We start from the raw sequence: 23,145 nt of genomic DNA, 5'->3' as shown, positions 1-23,145 counted from the left end.
GATGGTGGGTACACTGTAAACTGTAAACCAATGACATTGAAATATATTTTGATATTTACAACATTGTTTTCAACAGGACTGAATCTGTTGCTGAGAAGATGCTGACAAATTGGTTTACCTTCCTGTTATACAAGTTTTTGAAGGTAAGACTGAACGAATGATGATCTTGAATTGTAGTTTATATTGTGCTTAATGGGAGCTCCTCTGTATCCAGTTACTTTTAATAGAGGATAGAGTTGTAGAGTCATACAGCACAGAAAAGGCTCTTCGGCCCATCACACCTGCGTCGGCCAAAAACAACCTCCTCATTGTTCAAATCCCATTTCCCAGCACTTGGTCCACAGCCTTGTGCACTCGCAAGTGCCTGTCGAAATACTCCTTAAATCTTATGAGGGTCTCCGCTTCCACCATCCCTTTCAGGCAGCGAATTCCAAACTCACACCAGGGCTGGTTTAGCCCAGCAGGCTAAATTGCTGGCTTGCAAGACAGAACAAGGCCAGCAGCGCGGGTTCAATTCCCGTACCAGCCTCCCTGAACAGGCGCCGGAATGTGGCGACTAGGGGCTTTTCACAGTAACTTCATTTGAAGCCTATTCGTGGCAATAAGCGATTATTATTATTAGGGGTTCTGGGTGGAAAAGGTTTTCCTCACATTTGCACGGGGGATGAGGAGGAATTTCCTCTTTCAGAGGGTAGTGAATTCTGTGGAATTTTTTCCTACCAAAGGCCATAACTTCACATTTATCTGCATTATATTCCGTCTGCCAAGTTTTTGACTTATGTTGTCGATATCGCTCTGTCGACTCTTCGTGTCATCCTCACCACTTTCTTTCCCGCCCATTTCTGTGCCTTCCGGAAACGCACCAACAGTGCATTCACTTCCCTCGTCCAAGTCATTAATACATATTCCGAATAATGGTGGCCCCAGCACGGATTCCTCTGGCACTCCACTAGTTGCAGGTTGCCATCCTGTCTTAACCCAACTCTCCCTCTTTTTTAGTTAGCCAAACCTCTATCCATGCTAACATACTGCCCCCAACAGCATGGGCTCTTATCTTATTAAATAGCCTCTCGTGTGGTACCTTATCGAGCGCTTTTTGGAAATCGAAGTATGCTATATCAGTAATAATCATAGAATTTACAGTGCTGAAGGAGGCCATTCGGCCCATCGAGTCTGCACCGGCCCTCGGAAAGAGCACCCTACCCAAGCCCACACCTCTACCCTATCCCCGTAACCCAGTAACCCCACCTAACCTTTTTGGATACTGAGGACAATTTAGCATGGCCAATCCACCTCACCCGCACATCTTTGTGGGAGGAAACCAGAGCACCCGGAAGAAACCCACGCAGACACGGGGAGAACGTGCAGACTCCGCACAGACAGTGACCCAAGCCGGGAATCGAACCTGGGACCCTGGAGCGGTGACGCAACTGTGCTAACCACTATGCTACCGTACTGCCCTTAATCTTTATTATTGTCACAAGTAAACTTACATTAGCGCTGCAATGAAGTTACTGTGAAAAGCCCCTAGTCGCCACATTCCAGCGCCTGTTCGGGTACACTGAGGGAGAATTCAGAATGTCCAAATTACCTAACAGCACGTCTTTCAGGAATTGTGGGAGGTAAAGCACCTGGAGGAAACCTACACAGACACGGGGAGAACGTGCAGACTCCGCACAGACAGTGACCCAAGTCAGGAATCGAACCTGGGGCCCTGGCGCTGTGAAGCAACAGTGCTAACCCCTGTGCTACCGGGTCCCCCTTCATCTGCCTTGCTCGTTAGCACCTCTAAGAATTGTAATTAATTTGCCCGCCATGGGTTCCCCCTCATAAATCCATGCTGACACTGCCTGATTCGATTGCTCCTTTTGTAAATGCTCTCCTATTACGCCCTCTCTACCGTTGGACTGTAACTGGCCCTGCATACAAAACACAGCCAAAATACTCACTGCCTTTAAACTAAAAGATCTTTCTTTTCCGTTTTGAAATAGGCTTAATGGAAGAAACATTGATAATCCAATTTATCCCTGTGAAATTGATGCTTGATTTTGATGTGTTTCCGGCTTTAAAATATCACTGCCTCTCCACAATCTTATTATTTTATTTGTAAAGCAGTGGTCACTATCTCCCATAACATTACTAAAATATATGTTATTTGGACAGCACACACTGCACTTCAACAAGACCTGTCAGCACAGATGCAATTTCTTCTCTTCAACTCATTGACATCGGATGTTCCCGGACATAAAAGCAAAAAGCCACTTGTGGTCTGCATTATAGATGAAGAACGCACCGTGGGGACCTCTGAAAGATAGAATTCCTGATTTTCCAACATGTTAGCTCAGCTCTATCCTTGGGATTACAAATGCAAGATCTGGACCTGACAGTCACTTCTCGATCATTAAGCCAAACCTTTTACTTTGAACTTCAGGACCCGAATTCTGATCATCTCTCCCCCCCCCCCCCCCCCCCCCTCCCCCCCCCAACAAAAAAAATATTTGTTGCCTTTTTTTGTTTTGCCACTGGCATTGATTGAAGGGACTTACACAGAGTAAGGAGGTTGCCAACCCCTTCGGGGATGCTCTGGAGTCCCCATGTTTTACTTCAGAGCCAATTTCAGGGCATTTTGAGATTGCCGAAAGCTTTTACCTCTCCCACTTTGATGTGTTTATCACCTTTTAAATGTAAGGAGTTCTGAGGATGGCACAAAGAGGCTACAGGGGGACGTAGACATGGAAAATAGGAGCAGGAAGAGGCACTTTGGCCCATCAAGCCTGCTCCACCGTTCATTATGATCATGGCTGATCTTCCAACTCAATAGCCTAATCCAGACTTCCCCCCGCCGCCCCCCCCCCCCCCCCCCCCCAATATTCTTTGATCCTCCCCGCCCCAAGTGCTATATCTAACTGCTTCTTGAAAACAAGGTTAAGTGAGTGGGCAAAAACTTGGCAGATAGAATATAATGGAGGCAAATGTTGAGTTATGCACTTTGGTAGGAAGAATAAAGAAGCTGAATATTATTTAAATGGAGAAAGACTGCAGAAAGCTGCAGCACAAGAGGGGATTTGGAGGTCCTCGTGTATAAATCATTAAAAGCGAGCATGCAAGTTCAGCCCATGGAACTGGACTCCAGTGAGAGTCAGTGCTCACAGAACTATACCCTAAGTAGAGTCAGTTCCCATGGAAATGTACCCCAGCTACAGTCAGTTCCCATGGAACTGTACCCCAGGGCGAGTCAGTGCCCATAGAACTGTGCCCCAGGGAGAGTCAGTGCCCATATAACTGTACAGTAAGGTCAAGTCACCATAGTCCAAGATTACCATAGGCTGCTTGCCTCTTTGAGGGGGAGAGCTGACTGGTGATGATTTAACCTGAGAGGCACCACACCTCGGACGAGGGGCAAGGTTGAGAAGGCGGGGCCTTCATGAATAACCTCAGCTGGTCCGGGAATTGAACCCACGCTGCTGTCCTTGCTGTGTATCACAAACCAGCTGTCTAGCCAAGTGAGCTGAACCGGTGCCCATGGCTAAACCCTGCCTATAGAACTGTACCCCAGGTAGAGTCAGTGCCCATGGAACTGCACCCCAGATAGAGTCGGTGCCCACGGAACTGTACCCCAGGTAGAGTCAGTGCCCACGGAACTGTACCCCAGGTAGAGTCAGTGCCCATGGAACTGCACCCCAGATAGAGTCGGTGCCCACGGAACTGTACCCCAGGTAGAGTCAGTGCCCATGGAACTGTACCCCAGGTAGAGTCAGTGCCCACGGAACTGTACCCCAGGTAGTCAGTGCCCATGGAACTGTACCCCAGGTAGAGTCAGTGCCTACGGAACTGTACCCCAGGTAGAGTCAGTGCCCACGGAGGTGTACCCCAGATACAGTCAGTGCCCACGGAACTGTACCCCAGGTAGAGAAAGTGCCCACGGAACTGTACCCCAGATACAGTCAGTGCCCATAGAACTGTACCCCAGGTAGAGTCAGTGCCCATGGAACTGTACCCCAGGTAGAGTCAGTGCCCAAGGAGTTGTACCCCAGGTAGCGTCAGTGCTCATGGAACTGTACCCCAGATACAGTCAGTGCCCATGGAACTGTACCCCAGGTAGAGTCAGTGCCCAAGGAGTTGTACCCCAGGTAGCGTCAGTGCCCACGGAACTGTACCCCAGATACAGTCAGTGCCCATGGAACTGTACCCCAGGTAGCATCAGTGCCCACGGAACTGTACCCCTGGTAGTGTCAGTGCCCATGCAACTGTACCCCAGATACAGTCAGTGCCCATGGAACTGTACCCCAGGTAGAGTCAGTGCCCATGGAACTGTACCCCAGGTAGCGTCAGTGCCCACGGAACTGTACCCCAGGTAGAGTCAGTGCCCACGAAGGTGTACCCCAGGTAGAGTCAGTGCCCACGGAAGTGTACCCCAGGTAGCGTCAGTGCTCACAGAACTGTACCCCAGGTAGCGTCAGTGCCCACGGAACTGTACCCCAGGTAGAGTCGGTGCTCACGGAACTGTACTCCAACAAGAGGCAGGACACAATATTCAATAAAGAATCAGCTGGGTGTTGCAACTGAGTCAGTACGGTTGGAATTCTTGAAGGATAAGATTAAACGAGGCAAAGTTGCACCTTCATCCAAGCAAATCTTGGGAATTAGTGAGCAGAATTTGAGCTGCTCGTACTGGCAAAGCTATTGCTTGAGGGCGGTTTTGCTCCTTTGAGCTTCTCCCTCGGTGGCTGCTGTAGCCAGCCATTGTAGATGAAAATGTTTGCTGCTGTTTTTATTTTTTGAGATGCACAGGCCTCCCGAGGACAGGCTGGCAGGCGGTTAGCGAAAGAGAAAGATGCGGAGGCTCCAGATTCTCTTGGAACCTTTCACGTTGTTCCCTGTGAAACGTGGTCTTCAGCGAGCGGAATGGATTAATTTTTTTTCGTTAGGAACCCTCTTGCATTGCTTGCCTCAGTCACCATGGAAACTGTGTTGAATGGATTCCTTCCTTTGAACTGTCAGATGAATTGCCTGAGGTTTTTGGGCAAGTTTATGTGTACATTTGCCCAGAATGTTGCTCAGAGTCTGCGCCCCTCTGTGGCGCTCCATACAAACCTCCCCTTCCTTTTCCTTCCTGTCTTATATATTTTGTTTTAACCGACAGGTCTTTCTGTTTTCGCCTTGTCTGATGGTAGAGTTACCAAATCTGATTGGACATATTCCTGAGGTTTTCATTGGCTGCCCCACACGTCCCACCTCCTGGTGCTCCACCTTTCGTTGCTGATTGGAAAATGGGCGGGCTCCTCTTCAACTGATTGGCTGACTCTTTATGGTCCATCAAACAGCCTTTCCCCCACCTGCATCCACCCACAAACAAATCTCCAACACTTCTGACACTAATGAACCAAAAAACATCATTTGATTTTTAAAGTCACTGTGGCTTTCCTTCCGGGTATTTTACCCGCAGCTGTATCCTCGAGATTAATCTATATTTTCTGAAAAGAGAGATATGTTGCTGAAGTTTTTCATTGTGCACTCATCTGGACAAACACAAGAGTACCAAATTTCAAAGAGTCACAACAATTTATACCACAGGAGAAAAAAGGATGCTGACTGGTTGGCAAGTTGCCACCTCCACTTGAAGCATAAGGCGGTGTTCCAACCGCCCTGCCAAACATTCGCTATTCAACTTACACCAATTTACAATAGTGGGGTCCGGCAGGGTTCAGTGCTGGGGCACCAGCTGTTCACAATATACATGAATGATTTGGACAAAGGAATTGCATGCAATATCTCTAAAGTTGCAGGTGACACTAAGCTGGGTGACAGTGTGTGCCATGAAGAGGATGCAAAGAGACTGCAGGGAGACTTGGACAGGCTGACTGAGTGGGCAAATACTTGGCAAATGCAATATGATGTGGGTAGATGTGAGGTTAGCCACTTTGGTGGCAAAAACAGGAAGGCAGATTATTGTCTGAATGGTGGCAGTTTAGGAAAAGGGGAAGTGCAACGAGACCTGGGTGTGAAGTTGGAACAGTCGCTGAAAGTTGGTGTGCAGGTACAGCAGGCGGCGGGGAAATCTAATGGCATACTGGCCTTCATAGCGAGAGGATTTTAGTATAGGAATAGGGATGTCTTGCGGCAGTTATACGGGGCCTTGGTGAGGCCGCACCTTGAGTATTGTGTGTAGTTTTGGTCTCCTAGTTTGAGGAAGGACATTCTTGTGTCCAGGTCTTGTGACCTGGAGGGTGTCCAGCGAAGGTTCACCAGACTAATTCCCGGGATGGCAGGACTGACATATGAAGAAAGACTGGATCGACTGGGCTTGTACTCACTGGGGTTTAGAAGAATGAGAGGGGATCTCATAGAAACATATAAAATCCTGATGGTACTGGACAGGCTGGATGTGGGAAAAGTGTTCCTGATGTTGGGGACGTCCAGAACCAAGGGTCACAGCCTGAGAATAAGGGGTAAGCCATTCAGGGCTGAGATGAGGAAGATCTTCTTCTCTCAGAGAGCTGTGAACTTGTGGAATACTCTACCACAGAAAGCTGTTGGGGCCTGGTCGTTGGATATATTCAAGAGGCAGCTGGACGTGGCTCTTGCGGCTAAAGGGATCAAGGAGTATGGAGAGAAAGCGGGACGTGGGATACTGAATTTGCATGATCAGCCATTGAATGATAGTGCAGGCTCGAAGGGCCGAATGGCCTACTCCTGCACCTATTTTCTATGTTTCTATGAAACAATTGGTCATCCCTCCCACTTGCTGTTGGCGGGATCTCGCTCTACAAACTGAATCCCTTCAGCTTTGTCCCTGCTTAGATTCCGCATGGAGTGTGCCTCCCTCAATTCACCGACAGTCTCTGATTCCCTTTTCTTCTTGCACTTCGACCTCACCCAATCCTCTCCATGTTACAGAGACAAAAGTTGTGTTACTGTCCCCACAGCACTGCAAGCCACGGGGTAACCGATGTAACCTTGCACAACTCGGGCAGGGAAGGTGGTCACTGACCCTTTCCCAGTTTACCACAAATCAGATAATTGGTTGAAAAAAGCTTCGACATCAAGTACCCCCTCCACCCCTCTCTCGCCGTCCCATAGACCATAAGACATGGGAGCAGAAGCAGGGCCATTCGGCCCATCGAGTTTGCTCCACCATGCAACAAAATCATGGCTGATCTGACATAATCTTCAACTCCACTTTCCCGCCCTATCCCCATAACCCTCGATTCCCTCACTGATTAAAAATCTGTCTCTCTCAGCCTTGAACATACTTAACGACCCAGCCTCGACAGCTCTCTGCGGTAAAGAATCGCACAGATTCACTCCCCTCCGAGAGAAGAAATTCCTCCTCACCTCTGTCTTAAACTCAACCCCCCCTCTTCCTCGTCCAACTGACTTTAATGAAGTCAAATACGCAAATTAAAGATCATTTTTGAGACAAGCGTGGTGTCGGAGGTCCTGGCTGTGATGTATGTGTGTTGAAGCTCGTTAGCAGCTGTCTGTTTAATTATCAGCGATGATAAGGAGATGCGAACAGCATATGGTGAGAGAAGGATTGCGAGTTATTTCAATTTGGGGGAAGCATGGGAGAGGCAATGCGAGGCGTGGAGGATAAACAGGAGCACTAGTCAGATTGTGAATCTGAATTTACAATGTGAAGTCTGGCTCCCTATCCAGGCCGCTCTGAATCAAGTGATTTGTCCCCTCCTCCACTTTCGTGTGTTTCTCTTTGATGCACATCAAAGTTTTATTCAGTGTTTCATTCAGTGAACATGCCAGTTCGTCTCTGAAAGGTGGTTGCTGTTTGCTCGGCTGTGTGGCAATAATTGTGGAGAATATATTCTTGCTCCCTGAACCGCTTACTGCCCTTTCATCCTGGGCAGCACGGTAGCACAAGTGGCTAGCACTGTGGCTTCATCGGGCCAGGGTCCCAGGTTCGATTCCCCGCTGGGTCACTGTCTGCGTGGAGTCTGCACATTCTCCCCGTGTCTGCGTGGGTTTCCTCCGGAGGTTCCGGATTCCTCCCACAAGTCCTGAAAGACACGCAGGTTAGGTGGATTGGCCGTGATCAATTGCCCTTCGTGACCAAAAAGGTTAGGAGGGGTTATTGGGTTACGGGGATAGGGTGGAAATGTGGGCTTAAGTGGGTCGGTGCAGACTCGATGGGCCGAATGGCCTCCTTCTGCACTGTATGTTTCTATGTTAAATCCTGCTTGACCTATTGTGCTGCCTTTGTGTCTTTGCGGCCTCTTGTAACCTCTTCACTTCCCAGCTTTGTTTATGTATCTCTCCTCTTATGCTCCACCTTTCTCGTTCCCAAGTTTTTCGATCTGCGAAACACATTTTTTATTTCCTTTCTCCATTTCCTTCTCTCTCTTCCTCTTTTTCTTTTCCACTCTCTCTCTCTCTCACCTTCCTGCGACTCCATCTCCACCGCACCCTCTTTCTGTCTATCTTTCTGTCTGTGAAAGTGAGGGTGTGTAGGAGGAGAGGGTGCATCTATTGAAGTATCTGAGCAGGTTGCTTGTACAAAAGACTGTCCCTCGATTCTGACTGCAGTCCCAATAGGGTTGGGTAAATTCCTTCACTCTCAGCCACGATCCCCTTTGTTGCCCATCCCGGATTACCCTTAAACTGAGTGGCTTCAGAAAACCAAAGGATCCCGACAGTGCAGCAGGCCATTCGGCCCATCCAGTCTACACCGACCGTCTGAAAGAGCACCCTACCTAGGCTCACTTCCCCGCCCTGTCCCCGTAACCCTGAAAAGGCCACCTAACCTTTGGACACTAAGGGGAATTTTGCGTGGCCAATCCACCTAACCTGCCCAGCTTTGGACTGTGGGAGGAAACCGGAGCACCCGGAGGAGACCCACACACACACGGGGAGAACGTGAAAACACCACACAGACAGTCACCCGAGGTGGGAATTGAACGCGCGTCCCTGGTGCTGTGAGGCGGCAGTGCTAACCACTGTGCCACATGATAGACCATTTCAGGAGGCAGTTAAGGTTAAGGGCAGCAGATTCCCTTCATTAGCAAACCAGGTGGGTTTTTGCAGCAATCAATGTTAGTTGTCATGGTCACCGGTACTGAGATGATTATATTCCAGATTTATGAAGTGAATTTAAATCTCCCGCCAGCTGCCATGGTGGGATTTGATTCCGCGTTCCCGAGCTTAAGCCTTTGATTTACGAGCGACAGTGCCTCCACTTCTAAACGTGCAATCTGTGATTTAACCTCATGCCCACATGTCCGTCCTGGGCCTGCTGCAATGCTCCAACGAAGCCTGACTCAAGCTGGAGGAGCGACCTTTCATCTTCCGGTCGGGCACGTTGCAGTCCTCGGCACTCAACCTTGAGTTCGGCAGCTTTAGATTGTGACCTTTCTCCTCCATTTAAGTGGGTCGGTGCAGACTCGATGGGCCGAATGGCCTCCTTCTGCACTGTATGTTCTATGTATCTATGTATTTTAAACTCCCTTCCGCGCCCCCCCCCCACACCAGAACATATGTCTTTTTTTTTAAATTTAGAGTACCCAATTCATTTTTTTCAATTAAGGGGCAATTTAGCGCGTCCAATCCACCTAGCCTGCACATCTTTGGGTTGTGGGGGGTGAAACCCACGCAAACATGGGGAGAATGTGCAAACTCCACACGGACAGTGACCCAGAGCCGGGATCGAACCCGGGACCTCGGTGAGAACATCTGTCTTTTGTTCTGAAAGTCGGTACTTTTTGTTGCAGTTTCTGCAGTTCTAACACTTTCTCCCTCCTTTCAGTTCTGATGAAGAGCCACAGGACTCTGCTTTCTCTCCGTACGACTGCCGCCAGACCTGCTGAGTTTTTCCAGCGTTCTCTGTCCTTGTTTCAGATTCCAGCACCCGCGGTATTTTGCTTATTTTTTACCTGTGGCTCCATGTTGTTTTACACTGGACTTCAGCACATCTGGACGGACTGACGATGTTAATCCTTGCTTGGCACCAACATTGCGGTGTTGCCGGTCTGTGCATGAGGCAGTCAAGACACCGGGAGACGGAGCGCACTCACTATTTTCCTTTCTCGCTCTGTGCTGTGTAGGAATGTGCCGGCGAACCGCTCTTCATGCTGTACTGTGCCATCAAGCAGCAGATGGAGAAAGGGCCCATTGATGCCATTACTGGGGAGGCGCGCTACTCTCTGAGTGAGGACAAGCTCATCCGTCAGCAGATTGACTACAAGACAGTGGTAAGCGCCTTGGCCACCGCTTCGCAAAGCTTTAACTGGTTGGACACCATTTTTGATACTTCAGGAATAGTTTGACCCTGGGGATGGAGGGGGGGGGGGGGGGGGGGGGGGGGGGTGTGGGGGGGGTGTAGTTTCAGCTCCTCAGCCAAAAGTGAGGAGGGTTTTTTTTAACTCCTGAGGGGGTGATGAGGAGAACTCCAAATGGTGGGAATTCTTCTGTTCCGAGAGGTTAATAAAAAAAGAAAAGCACGTAGCACAGGCGGATAGCACTGTGGCTTCACAGCGCCAGGGTCCCAGGTTCGATTCCCCGCTGGGTCACTGTCTGTGCGGAGTCTGCACGTTCTCCCCGTGTCTGCGTGGGTTTCCTCCGGGTGCTCCGGTTCCCTCCCACAGTCCAAAGACGTGCAGGCTAGGTGGATTGGCCGTGCTAAATTGCTCTCAGTGTCCAAAAAAGGTTAGATGGGGTTATTGGGTTACGGGGATAGGGTGGAAGTGAGGGCTTAAGTGGGTCAGCGCAGGCTCGATGGGCCGAATGGCCTCCTTCTGCACTGTATGTTCAATGGTCTGTGTTCTTTTTCACAGGATTCGTTTACAGCAGCAGCAATTGGGCCTCAATCTGGCCATTAGACTTTGCCGACCAATAAAAAAAATATTAGTGTTCAGTGGAGCTCCATTGCAACCATTGCCGTCTCGGAAAATGTGACCCCAGGATCTCGGTTTGGGAAACCCTAGCCCTGATCTCCATCGTGCCTGTTGGGGGGGGGAGAGGGGGGGTGGCGGGGGGTGATGTGGGAGGTCTCTGCTTCATTATGCATCAGCACAAGGTTCCTCATTGTCAATTGGAAATTCTAGAACATTCCAAACTTGCCCTTTAAATTACCGTACTCGTCACTCGTGCTAATCTCCTGCCTTCCTGTCCCCGGGCGATATTTGAGCAGTGGCCTCTGTTGAGCTCAGTTCCTTGGTCAATATTTACAACATTGAGTTTAGATTCCGCGTTCAAAGCCTTTATAGAACCATGGAATACCTACAGGGCATTCGGCCCATCTTGTCTACACCGACTCTCCGAAAGAGCACCCGCCCTGATCCCAGTAACTCCACCTAACCTGGACATTTCGGACACTGAAAGGACAATTTATCACGGTCAATCCACCTAACCTGCACATTTTTGGACTGTGGGAGGAAACCGGAGACCCCGGAGGAAACTCACGCACACACGGGGAGAACGTGCAGACTCCGCACAGACAGTGACCCAAGCCGGGAATCGAACCCGGGTCCCTGGCGCTGTGAGGCAACAGTGCTAACCACGGTGCCGCCTTGACGCCACTATATGCTGTAAAATCAGCAGAACATTCTATTTTACGTTCTGATGTGGGAATGATTTGTTTCGTGCCTTGTCTGGAATATTTAGAATTGGATTTCCCCTCTCTCAATTCTTGGGGTTTTGCCAACTTGCTTCCAGTTCTGTTTCCTTCCCCCCCCCACCCCACCCAGGTTGAGATAAAGTATCTAACCTCCTCATCTAATAGCCCCCTGCTGGACGATTATTGCAGCGACCATAGAGTCAGCAGCAAATTGCATTTGTATAGCGCCTTTGATGTAGCAGCACGTTGCACGGGTGCTTCACAGAGCCATCATCAAACAGAAACTGAGAACGAGCCAGACGAGAGGTTAGGCCACGTGATCCTGCCTCAGGACAGCCGAAAGTGCTTTCCAGGCATAGCTACACAAGCGCAGCCACTGATGTAATGTCGGAAAAACGGCAGCGAATTTACGCACAGTGAGCAGCAGTGAGAAAAATGACAGATCGCCTGTTTTAGTGATGTTGGTTGAGGGGTGAATATTGGCCGAGGACACACCGGGATTGGATCCCCATGTCGGACTCTCCTGTGAATAGTGTCCACGGGATCTTTCATGCTCCATCATCCGATCCCGCAGGTTAATTCCTCATTGAAAGGACGGCACCTCCGGCAGTCGCAGCATGTTTTCCCGCACGAGTGTCGGGAGTGGGGGTCACTGAAGCACTCTTTTTATTTGAAGTGTAGTCACTGTTGTCGTGTGGGAAAACATCAGCCAAGGATCCCACAAACAGCTCATTACCTGATCCATCTGGTTGCCGCGATGTTAGTTGAGGGGTACGTATTGTCCTTGGGACCCCAATTTCAGCGAAGCGGTTTTTGCTTGGACCCATCAGTGGCAGGGAGAGGCTGTGCTTGGGGCCCCAATTCCGCAGGTGGTGCCAATGGGTTTCTTTTTCCACCTCTGTGGCTGCACACTGATCACATCTTCTTTCGCCGACAGACACTGAACTGCGTGAACCCGGAGAACGAGAATGCTCCCGAGATCCCCGTCAAAGTGCTGAACTGCGACACTGTCATGCAAGTGAAGGATAAGTTATTGGACGCATGTTACAAAGGTGTCCCCTACTCTCAGCGTCCTAAGGCAGCGGACATGGACCTCGGTAAGTGCCGGCATTGAGATACGGGCATGAGGGGTGGGGGAGCGGAAACGATTCTAACTGTAGAAATGGGGGTCTTTTAAGTGGCAGCATGCAAAAAAGACCCTCATGGCCCTAAACCGCACCTCGTGACATTTCCCATTCGCTAGACCTCTTTCTGCACGTTTAGGGGCGGGATTCTCCGACCCCCCCGCCGGGTCGGAGAATCGCCGGGGGGCAGCGTGAATCCCACCCCCGCCGGCTGCCGAATTCTCCGGCTCTGGGGTTTTGGCGGGGGTGGGAATCGCGCCGCGCCGGTCGGGGGCCGTTGGCAGCGCCCCCCCCCCCCCCCGGCGATTCTTCGGCCCGCGATGGGCCGAGTGGCCGCCCGTTTTCGGCGGGTCCCGCCGGCGTAAATCACAACAGGTCCTTATCGGCGGCACCTGGCTCCACGGGCGGCCTGCAGAGTCCTCGGGGGGAGGTGGGGGATCTGGCCCCGGGGGGGGGGGGGGGGTGCCCCCACGGTGGCCCGGCCCACGATCGGGGCCCACCGATCCACGGGCGGGCCTGTGTTGTGGGGGCACTCTTTCCCTCCGCTGCCGTCAACCTCCGCCATGGCCGGTGCGGGGAAGACGCCCCCCTGAGCATGCGCTGGGATGGCACAAGCACGCGATGGCGCTCGCAACTCGTGCCGGCCGGCGGAGGCCCTTCCGCGCCCGCTGGCGCAGCGCCAAACATTCCGGCGCCGGCCTAGCCCCTGAAGGTGCGGAGGATTCCACACCTTCAGGGCGGCCCGACGCCGGAGTGGTTCCTGCCGGTTCGCGGAGAATCCCGCCCCGGGTCTGAACGTTTATTTGTTTGCAATGTGGCTGGAAGCTGCTAACTGCGCAGGGACAATAAACTCGGCTCCTGGGGCCTTGCTGAGCACTGAGACCGGCAGTCCATCTCCTAGCTCTAAACAATGACATTAAAAGACTGAGAAACGAAGCAAGGAAGGACGAGGAAAGGTAGGCGAATTCAGTGTCAAATCAGACACGGAACGAGAAATACAAAATGATTGGACTGAGGGAGAGAGAAAAATAAACAGAAATTAAAATGAAGGAAGATGAGCAAAAAAAATATTTTTAGTCGACATTTTTAAAATCTCCAACAACAATTCACTCCGTGCAGGAAAGACACTCCACACTTAGGGGCACAGGAACGGAGGGCTGAATGGCCACTTCTGCCACAGTATTCCCTTTCTGCGGTTGATTGACCCTCATCAACAATTGTCAGGCCTTTACATTGGTACTTAGTGTAATAACCTGCACAGGACACACAGAATGGGTCTGACTGTTCCCCCATCGGGCTCGAGGAGTATCATCGAATTTACAGTGCAGAAGGAGGCCAATTGGCCCATCTAGTCTGCACCGACCCTTGTAAAGAGCACCCTACTTAAGCCCACACCTCCACCCTATCCCCCGTAACCCAGTAACCCCACCTAATCTTTTTGGACACTTAAGGGCAATTTATCATGGCCAATCCACCTAACCTACACATCTTTGGACTGTGGGAGGAAACCGGAGCACCCGGAGGAAACCCACGCAGACACGGGGAAAACGTGCCAACTCCGCACAGACAGTGACCCAAACCGGGCATCGAGCCTGCGACCCTGGAGCTGTGAAGCAACTGTGCTAACCACTGTGCTGCCATGCTGCCCGGTATCAGCTCCCCCGCTAATTACGGGGCTGCTAACCAGGTTGTATGAAAAGGTCAGCCAGATAGGAACCGTCTGACAGCGAGAGAGGACCTGGCGAGGTTCAACCGAGCCCCTTGTAAATCGCACGTTCTGAGAAATAAACCTCGGGCGGAATTCTCCAGTAATGGGGCGATGACCCCACGCCTGCGAAAAACGCCCGCGAATCCCTCCTGGACTTACCTGGAGTAAGTCCAGGGTGATTCTGCGATTTGCAGGGAGCTAGCAGGCCCCCGGAGTGCTCCTCGCCGCTCCGGCTGCCGATACGGGGCCCTGCACTTCCGGTCAGGGGTCAGCGCATGCGCGCGGCGGCGGCCTCAGTCGGCCGCGCGACCCGACCCACGCCGCGGACCGACAACAAAGACCCCCCCCCCCCCCCCCCCCCAGATCGCGCGCGCCGCTGATCAGTGGCCCCCGATTGGAACCCTGGCCGTCCTGGAGGTCCTCCCCGGCAACGGATCTCCCCCCCCGCCCCCCCCCCCCCCCCCCCCCCCACCACCACCAGGGCGGCCGTGGACTGTGTCCACAGTCGCCGCCCCGAGTGCCCACCGGGTGGGACCAGGAGAGATCCACTCCGGCGGCAACTTGGCGCGGGGGCCTTTTTCAATGGCCCCCGACTGGCGCCGCGTCAACCGCCCGATTCGCAGCGATTCTCCGGCGACCAGAGGATTGCGGGAGCGGCGTCGGACCCAATCGCGGGTATGGCGCCCATTCTCCGACCCCGCGCCGAACGTGATTTCGGCACGGAAGCTGGGAGATTCCCGCCGCCCCTTCTTCTGTTCATTCGTCGGATTCCTTCCCCCTTTATTAAACTCTGGCTGTTAATTACTAGACTTAGCTTTCCACACCGAGTTTAATTGGCAATTAATATCGAAACGTGTCGATTGCTTGGAACTCACAGGGAGGTTGAGGGTGAGATGGTGTTTTTCAGAAGCTCCTGGTGTTGTGACACAAATTGTCCAACAACTTGTGGTGATTTGCAATCCACAAGGTATCTCCTCGCTCCAAGTTGACAGCTGATTAATAACGGGGAGTTCTGGTCAGACGCCTTTTTTTTATATGTCAGCATTTTTTTATATGTTCGCAAAAGTTGGACCAATGCCTGAATGTACAAAGTAAAACATCCGCCTCATTTCCCATCCTCCTTATAGCTAAACAGTGACACCTGCTGGAAGGCACTCATGCACTGATTTACAATGAGAAGTCTTACAACACCAGGTTAAAGTCCAACAGGTTTGTTTCAAACACTAGCTTTCGGAGCGCTGCTCCTTCCTCAGGTGACTGATGGCGGTGTGCTCACCCCAGTCCAACGCCGGCATCTCCACATCCTGATTTACAATGAGGAGAGGACAAAGCTGGGCCACGGTGACTCATGCAGTCAAATAGCTGGCCTGCTTGCGCTCGCTGTCTAATAACGGACGCCCCTTAAAAAAGGTGACTGCATCACGTTTGGCCAACAGTCTACCCTTTCTCGGAAGGATTAAAAGTGGGGCAGGGTGCAGAGAATGGGGTTGGGGCTAGTGACGTTATCTGCGGAGCCTGTGAAGCCTGGCAGTGGGCATTGGAGGAAGCGCGATCACATTTTCTTTCCTCTCCCTCAGAATGGCGCCAGGGAAGAATTGCGCGAATAATTCTCCAGGACGAAGATGTGACGACAAAGATAGACAATGACTGGAAACGTCTGAATACGTTGGCACACTACCAGGTATTATCTTGAGGGGAGGGCGCAGGGCAAAACGATCCTCGTACCGTCTGAAATCCCACCCTGTACTTGTATCGAACCAGAAAGAAAACCGTGACAATATGCTAGCAAACTATTCAAAATGATTCAGTAAAATGGCAGGGGAGAAACGTAAGTTATCGGGGCTATTTCTATTGAAGCAGAGGAGATTTAGTGGGTGTTTAAAAATGCTGATGTGATTTGGGAGAGTAATGTGGAGACGGTGAACAGGATTCATGGATTTGAGATTGTTGCTGAGGGAGTGAGAGAGAGAGATAGATAGATAAAAAGGAAAAAAGAACAAGACTTGCATTTATCCAACGCTTTGGGTCCTCTGTTTAATGCCTCACCTGGAAGACCGCACCTCTGACAGTGCAGCACGTCCTCAGTACGACAGTGGAGTATCCGAGTAGATTTTTGATTTTCCAGCCCGGAATGCCTTGCTACGGGTATTGGTTGGGGGAAAAGGCCATTACATCACTGAGCGTTAAATTGGATGAATATTTGAGGTGGATGCAAATACAGGATAGTGGGGAGTGACCAGGGCTCCAGGGTGAGTTTTGGGCTTCTCTGAAAAAGCGTTAGCAGAGACACGATGAATGGTTGACTCCTGTACTGGTTGTAGCCTTTGATGATGGTGCAGTATGATTGTTTGTTTTTCTCTTCCCCCCTCGGATAGTTCACTCTAACTTTTAACATTTCCTTCCTTTAGGTTACAGATGGATCTTTGATAGCACTTGTACCGAAACAGACCTCAGCCTACAATATCTCTAATTCCTCCACATTTACCAAATCTCTCAGCCGCTATGGTGAGTCTGGCGCAGATTGGCGTCACTCTTTGATCGATGATGGGCGGGATTTAACTAAATGGGAACAAAGTCCCATGGCGTCCTGATCTCTGGAGCCCCCGAAGCGATCCCCGACATCCGCTCCGCCCTTTCTTCCCCCCAAGCCCAAGCGCACTATGGGGAGGGCGCAGTCTCCCCCTAACACCCAGGCAGGGCACCCCCAGCGTGATTGCCACAGCGCAACAAATGGCAGCTCCTCAATACAGAGAATGGGGCTATGTGCTGCCTTGGCCCCCTATCTAACCCAAGTGCCGTTTGATAGCGTTCTGTTTGTCAGAACTGCGAGTGCCGGGAAACATGCGGCAAAACATGCTCGCGAATAGCATTTGTTCCCATTTAGTTAAATCGTGCCCCGTGTTTGACCAATTTCTTGGAGTTGTTTGATGGAGTCACATATGGAGTGGATAAAGGGGAACCGGTGGATGTACTGGACCTGGATTTCCAGAAGGCATTTGATAAGGTGCCACATCAAAGGTTATTGAGGAAAGTAATAGCTCATGGTGTGGTGCTGGTGGTGGGGGGGGGGGGGGGGGGGGGGGGGGAGGAATTGGCACGGATTGAAGATTGGCTGGCGAACAGGAAACAGAGTTGGCAGAAATGGGTCACTTTCTGATTGACAGGATGTGACATGTGGTGTACCACAGGGATCAGTGCTGGGTCCTCAGCTTTATACAATTTATATCAATGACTTGGACGGAGCGTCTGAACATATAGTTACTAAATTTACTGATGGCACAAAGATAGATCGGAAATAAATCGGGAAGAGGATGTAAGGAGGCCACAAAGGGTTAACTGAGTGGGCAACATTCTGGCAAATGGAGTATAACGAGGGCAGGTGTGAAATTGTCCATTTTAGCGGGAAGAATAGAAAACCTCATTAAACAAATGGTGCGAGATTGCAGAGCTCTGAGATGCAGAGGGACCTGGGTGTCCTCGTGCATGAATCACAAAAGGCGAGTACACGGGTAAAGCGAGTGATTAGAAAGTTAATAGAACGTTATTGTTTATTGTGAGGGGCATTGAATACTAAATGAGAGAAGTTGCACTTCAGTTGAACAGGGCACTAGTCAGACCGCGGACTGGCTTTTCCGGACGTTCCTGCCTGTGGGATCTTCCCAGCGGCGGCGGGTGGGAACAACGGGAAACCCCCTTGACAACGGCGGGTCTGTAAGATCCCCTGGCCCGGCCAATGGCTGACCACCTCTGTCGCCGCCAAACACACCGCAGGGGGAGCGGAAAATCCCCCCCCCCCCCCCCCCCCCCCCCCCCACCTCTGGAGTACTCAGTGCAATATTGGTCTCCTTATTTAAGGAAAGATGTAAACGCGTTAGAAGCAGATCAGAGACAGTTTCCTAGACTAATGCTATGAATGACCATGAACAGCAGCTCGGACTGATAGGGCCGAATGGCCTGGCTCACTGCCCTACATCGTACGTAACCCTGTGGAACCTCTTGAATGGCCTCCAAAAGGTTATTTCAACGTGAATCGCATGGTGGCCTTTGAAAGCCTTCATTGATCCTGATTGATTCTTTATTTCAGGTTTAGTTATTTCTGCCTTATACCAGACAGGTAACGTTCTCGAGGTGTTGCAGACTGCTACCCTTGACATGATTTTAAATGCAATCTTTGGTTAGTCGCTCAATCAATGCGTGTCTTCTGCTGTTAACCTTCTACCCAGTCATGTCATGTGGAATGTTGTCCTCTTGCAGAAGTTGAAATGTGGAGTAAACCAGAGGTGTTGAAGCATTCACAAGTTCATTGATTTTTATTTTTTTTGTCCAGGATTATAGTTTTCATCGATTCCTTCCCCCACCCACTTGCAGCTGATGCTCAGCTCCAACATCCCAGGGAACCAGAGCCACAGTGTTTAAAAACCCACGTGCTTGCTGGGGTTGAGAGGCGACAGCTGCTAGGGGCTGTGGGGCAATGTTAAGAATATCACCGCGTTATTTCAGAGGCTGGGGGCTGGATTCTCCCTTTCAGCGGCTAAGTGGCGGCTGAAACGGAGAATTTGTGGGCCTTTTACGACGCCAAAATCGGCGACGACCTATCACCCGATTCCGGAACCGGGGAGGGGCTAGCATCAGCGCCGGGTGAAACCCCCGTACCAAAAACGGACGGAGAATGGCCGGGTCCCGGGTTACGCTGTACAATGCCACCCCCCCACCAATCCCCCCTGCCCCCCTGGAAGTCCCTCCGGCCAGCGGCACGGATTGTGGCCGAGTGTGGCGGCGCTGGACACAGTCCGCTGCCGCCACGCCGGGTTCCCGACCACACGTCAACCGCGCGGTCGGGAACCTGGCCCATCGAAAGCGGAGCATCGCGGGAGGACCTTCCAACGACGCGGCAATGCTGTTTGAATAGGGGCGGAGACTCAGAAACCGGCGCCGCCCCCAATTTGAGAGTCGGAGGGATTCTCTGTCCGATTACTGATTACAATATCGGCGTGGGGCAACACAGAATCCCGCCCTTGGCGTTTTTACCCGCGTGCGATTTCTGGAATCTTTCTGTATCCTCAGCAGGAGTAGACAACATCTCTCATTAACGTAGCACCTTTGACTGAATAGAACATTCCAGGCTGATTCACAGCCGCAATAACCAGACCGACATTGACTCCCAAGCAAAAGACAGAGGCATTAGGATAAAGAGGTAGTTATTAAGGAATATCTTAGAGGAGGCGGAGAGGTTTCGGGGGAAATTCCAGAGCTTACGGCAACTGAACACACAGCCACGCAGGGAAAAACTGGAGACTGCACAAGAAGCTAAAATCGGAGAGAAATAGAATACTTGGGATGTTTTTGTCCGGGCAGACGGGAAGTTACAGAGACGTGGAGGGTGTCTGGTCACAGAGGTTGGTTATAGATTGTTAAGCGTTCTGGTTACGGAGATTCCTAGGCTGCTGAGACATTGGAGGAAGCTTGAAGTTTGACTTGCATCATCCGTCTTCTCATCCTGACCTCCATTCACCTCCCATTGTTGGTGTTAATGTTATATTAATTGTCTTTGTTGACTTCAATGATAAATAAGTACAGGCTATTGATTGATAAATAAATAGAGGGTTTTGATTGATTAAGTATCTCGAGAGACGGGCAACAAGGTGGCGCAGTGGGGTTTAGCCCTGCAGCCTCACGGCGCCGAGGTCCCAGGTTCGATCCCGGTTCTGGGTCACTGTCCGTGTGGAGTTTGCACATTCTCCCCGTGTTTGCGTGGGTTTCGACCCCACAACCCAAAGACGTGCAGGCGAGGTGGATTGGCCTCGCTAAACTGCCCCTTAATTGGAAAAAATGAATTGGGTACACAAAAAAAGTATCTCGAGAGCTTGTATAAAAAAGGACGGCTGGGAGACAGGGGTGTTGCTAGGTAGAGATATGTAATGCTGCCTTCTGTGAATAAACCTACCATCAAAAAAAAAGGATCTGTGTCATTTTGTATTTCACCATCTGGTAAGGATCTGTTTAACCCTGAACCACGAATACTGGTTTGAAGGCGAACGTAACTTAGAGGTCTAACAACGCAGTGTTACAAAATGCTGGTACTACTAGTCATCCTCTCCTCCCTCCACACCCCCTTACAGAGAGTATGTTGCGCACTGCCAGCAGCCCAGACAGCTTGCGATCGCGGACGCCCATGATCACCCCAGATCTGGAGAGTGGCACAAAACTCTGGCACCTGGTGAAGAACCACGACCACATGGACCAGAGGGAAGGGGACCGAGGCAGCAAGATGGTGTCCGAGATTTACCTGACCCGCCTCCTCGCCACCAAGGTACGTCACAACTGTTCCTTCGCGGTAATGCAAGGTGCTCTTTGCTTGGAGGGCAAGGTGATACCCATTGAGCCAAGAATGGCACCGGTCTTGGGTGAGCTCATCACTAACCTGTCAAGGTGAAAAAGTTCCATTAAGAAGGAGGTTTTTCATACAATATAGATTTCCCTCGTCAAGCTCAATGTGCATGTTACATGTGAGGAATGGGCAAAATGATGAACTTTGCTAAATAACTTGAATTTTCAGCTCTTTGATTCAACCATCTGTGCATATGGGAAGTACTTCAGTAACAACGTCCTTATTGCAGTTGCTTCATGGCTTTCAAAATCTGGAAATTATTCAGTACTGCACACTCTGCAGTCCACCCTCACCTCTTCAACTCTCACTTAGCCAACCTCAGTATCATTTAGTGAAGTGTGTTGCTCTCCAGGGTGGCACAGTGGTTAGCACTGTTGCCTCACAGCGCCAGGGACCTGAGTTCGATTCCAACCTCGGCTGACTGTGTGGAGTTTGCACTTTCTCCCCCCGTGTCTGAGTGGGTTTCCTCCCACAGTCCTGTGCAGGTTAGGTGGATTGGCCATGCAAAATTGTCCCTTAGGGGGGCTCCCTGGAATAGGTCAGGGGATGGGCCTAGTTGGGGGGGAGCTCTTTCAAAGGGGCAGCGCAGACTCGATGGGCAGAATGGCCTCCTTGTGCGCTGCAGGGATTCTCTTGTTCTGGTCAATCACGCCGGGCTCCAGCTTGCGTAGTGTGTCCAATTCTGGACACTGCACTTTTGAGGAAGGTTGTCAAGGCCTCGGTGAGGATGTGCGGGTGAGCACTGGAGTAGTGCAGGTCTGAGGGTCTTCAATGATGCAGAGAGACATGTGAAGGTGGGATTGGTCTCCACAGCGCACCTTCATAAGTCTTGGAGTCCATGACAGAGTAGATGTTAAGAGGTTGGAGAGTCTTGACGAGGGTTGTCATCCTCAGACAGTGAATTTCATAGAATTATAGAATTTACAGTGCAGAAGGAGGCCATTCGGCCCATCGAGTCTGCACCGGCTCTTGGAAAGAGCATCTAACCAAGGTCAACACCTCCACCCTATCCCCAGAACCCAGTAACCCCACCCAACACGGTGGCAGCACGGTAGCATTGTGGATAGCACAATTGCTTCACAACTCCAGGGTCCCAGGTTCGATTCCGGCTTGGGTCACTGTCTGTGCGGAGTCTGCACATCCTCCCCGTGTGTGCGTGGGTTTCCTCCGGGTTCCTCCCACAGTCAAAAGATGTGCAGGTTAATGGACTGGCCATGATAAATTGCCCTTAGTGTTCAAAATTGCCCTTAGTGTTGGGTGGGGTTACTGGGTTATGGGAATAGGGCGGAGGTGTTGACCTTGGGTAGGGTGCTCTTTCCAAGAGCCGGTGCAGACTCGATGGGCCAAATGGCCTCCTTCTGCACTGTAAATTCTATGAAACACTAAGGGCAATTTTGGACACTAAGGGCAATTTATCATGGCCAATCCACCTAACCTACACATCTTTGGACTGTGGGAGGAAACCGGAGCGCCCCAAGGAAACCCGCGCACACACGAAGAGGATGTGCAGACTCCGCACAGACAGTGACCCAAGCCGGAATCGAACCTGGGACCCTGGAGCTGTGAAGCAATTGTGCTAACCACCATGCTACCGTGCTGCCCAGGTTTTGACCAAGACGTCTTAGGCAGCGCCTTCCAAACCCATGGCCGCAACCATCTAGAAGGACAAGGGCAGCTGAAACACGGGAACACCACCCACGAGGAGGTTCCCCTCCAAGTCACTCACCATCCTGACTTGGAAATATATCGGCCGCTCTTTCACTGCCGCCGGTTCAAAATCCTGGAACTCCCTCCCTAACAGCACCGTGGGTGTACCTACGCCACTGCAGCGGTTCAGGGTGGCAGCTCACCACCACCTTCTCAGGGGGAACCCGGGTTTGGGCAATAAATGTTGGCCGCGCCAACGATGCTCAGATCTCATGAATGAATAGAAAATAGTTCTGAATCCTGTGTGCCCGAGCTCCATAAACCTTCATTCCTAACAAAGTGGGAGGAATTGGTGACCTCCTGTTTGTGAGGATTGAAGGTTGGGGGGGGGGGTCAGGAGAATCTCAGGGTTCCAGTCTCGGACGCTGGTTGGGAGTGGTTGAAGGGGAAGTACGTCATTGGCACAAATCACGCCACTGACCTTGTCTGGTTTTGCTCTTTCAGGGGACCCTTCAGAAGTTTGTGGATGACCTATTTGAGACGATATTCAGCACAGCACACAGGGGTAGTGCCCTTCCTCTTGCAATCAAATATATGTTTGACTTTCTGGACGAGCAGGCAGACAAACACCTGATCACTGACCACGATGTGCGTCATACCTGGAAGAGTAACTGGTGAGCATTCGCTTGGGGAATGAATCTTAACAGGATGG

The 23,145-nt window shown here is 51.1% G+C and overlaps 1 protein-coding gene across 2 annotated transcripts in view; it reads left to right on the top strand.

Annotated features, from left to right (window-relative positions):
* The window catches only part of LOC140388602 (plexin-A1-like), a 626,216-nt gene that overhangs the window by 575,999 nt on the left and 27,072 nt on the right, over positions 1-23,145 (top strand). For both annotated transcript variants that reach the window (XM_072473037.1, XM_072473038.1), the window contains exons 23-29: positions 77-143; positions 10,056-10,202; positions 12,504-12,663; positions 15,976-16,079; positions 16,807-16,903; positions 20,518-20,708; positions 22,938-23,107. In XM_072473037.1, the coding sequence (XP_072329138.1) occupies positions 77-143; positions 10,056-10,202; positions 12,504-12,663; positions 15,976-16,079; positions 16,807-16,903; positions 20,518-20,708; positions 22,938-23,107 (936 nt within the window). The remainder of the gene's footprint in view (positions 1-76; positions 144-10,055; positions 10,203-12,503; positions 12,664-15,975; positions 16,080-16,806; positions 16,904-20,517; positions 20,709-22,937; positions 23,108-23,145) is intronic.

The sequence above is a fragment of the Scyliorhinus torazame genome, chromosome 13 (assembly GCF_047496885.1).
Source record: "Scyliorhinus torazame isolate Kashiwa2021f chromosome 13, sScyTor2.1, whole genome shotgun sequence".
Classification (NCBI taxonomy): Eukaryota; Metazoa; Chordata; class Chondrichthyes; order Carcharhiniformes; family Scyliorhinidae; genus Scyliorhinus; species Scyliorhinus torazame.
Note: the sequence above shows the minus strand (reverse complement) of the source record. Positions and strands in the feature narration are given on the sequence as shown.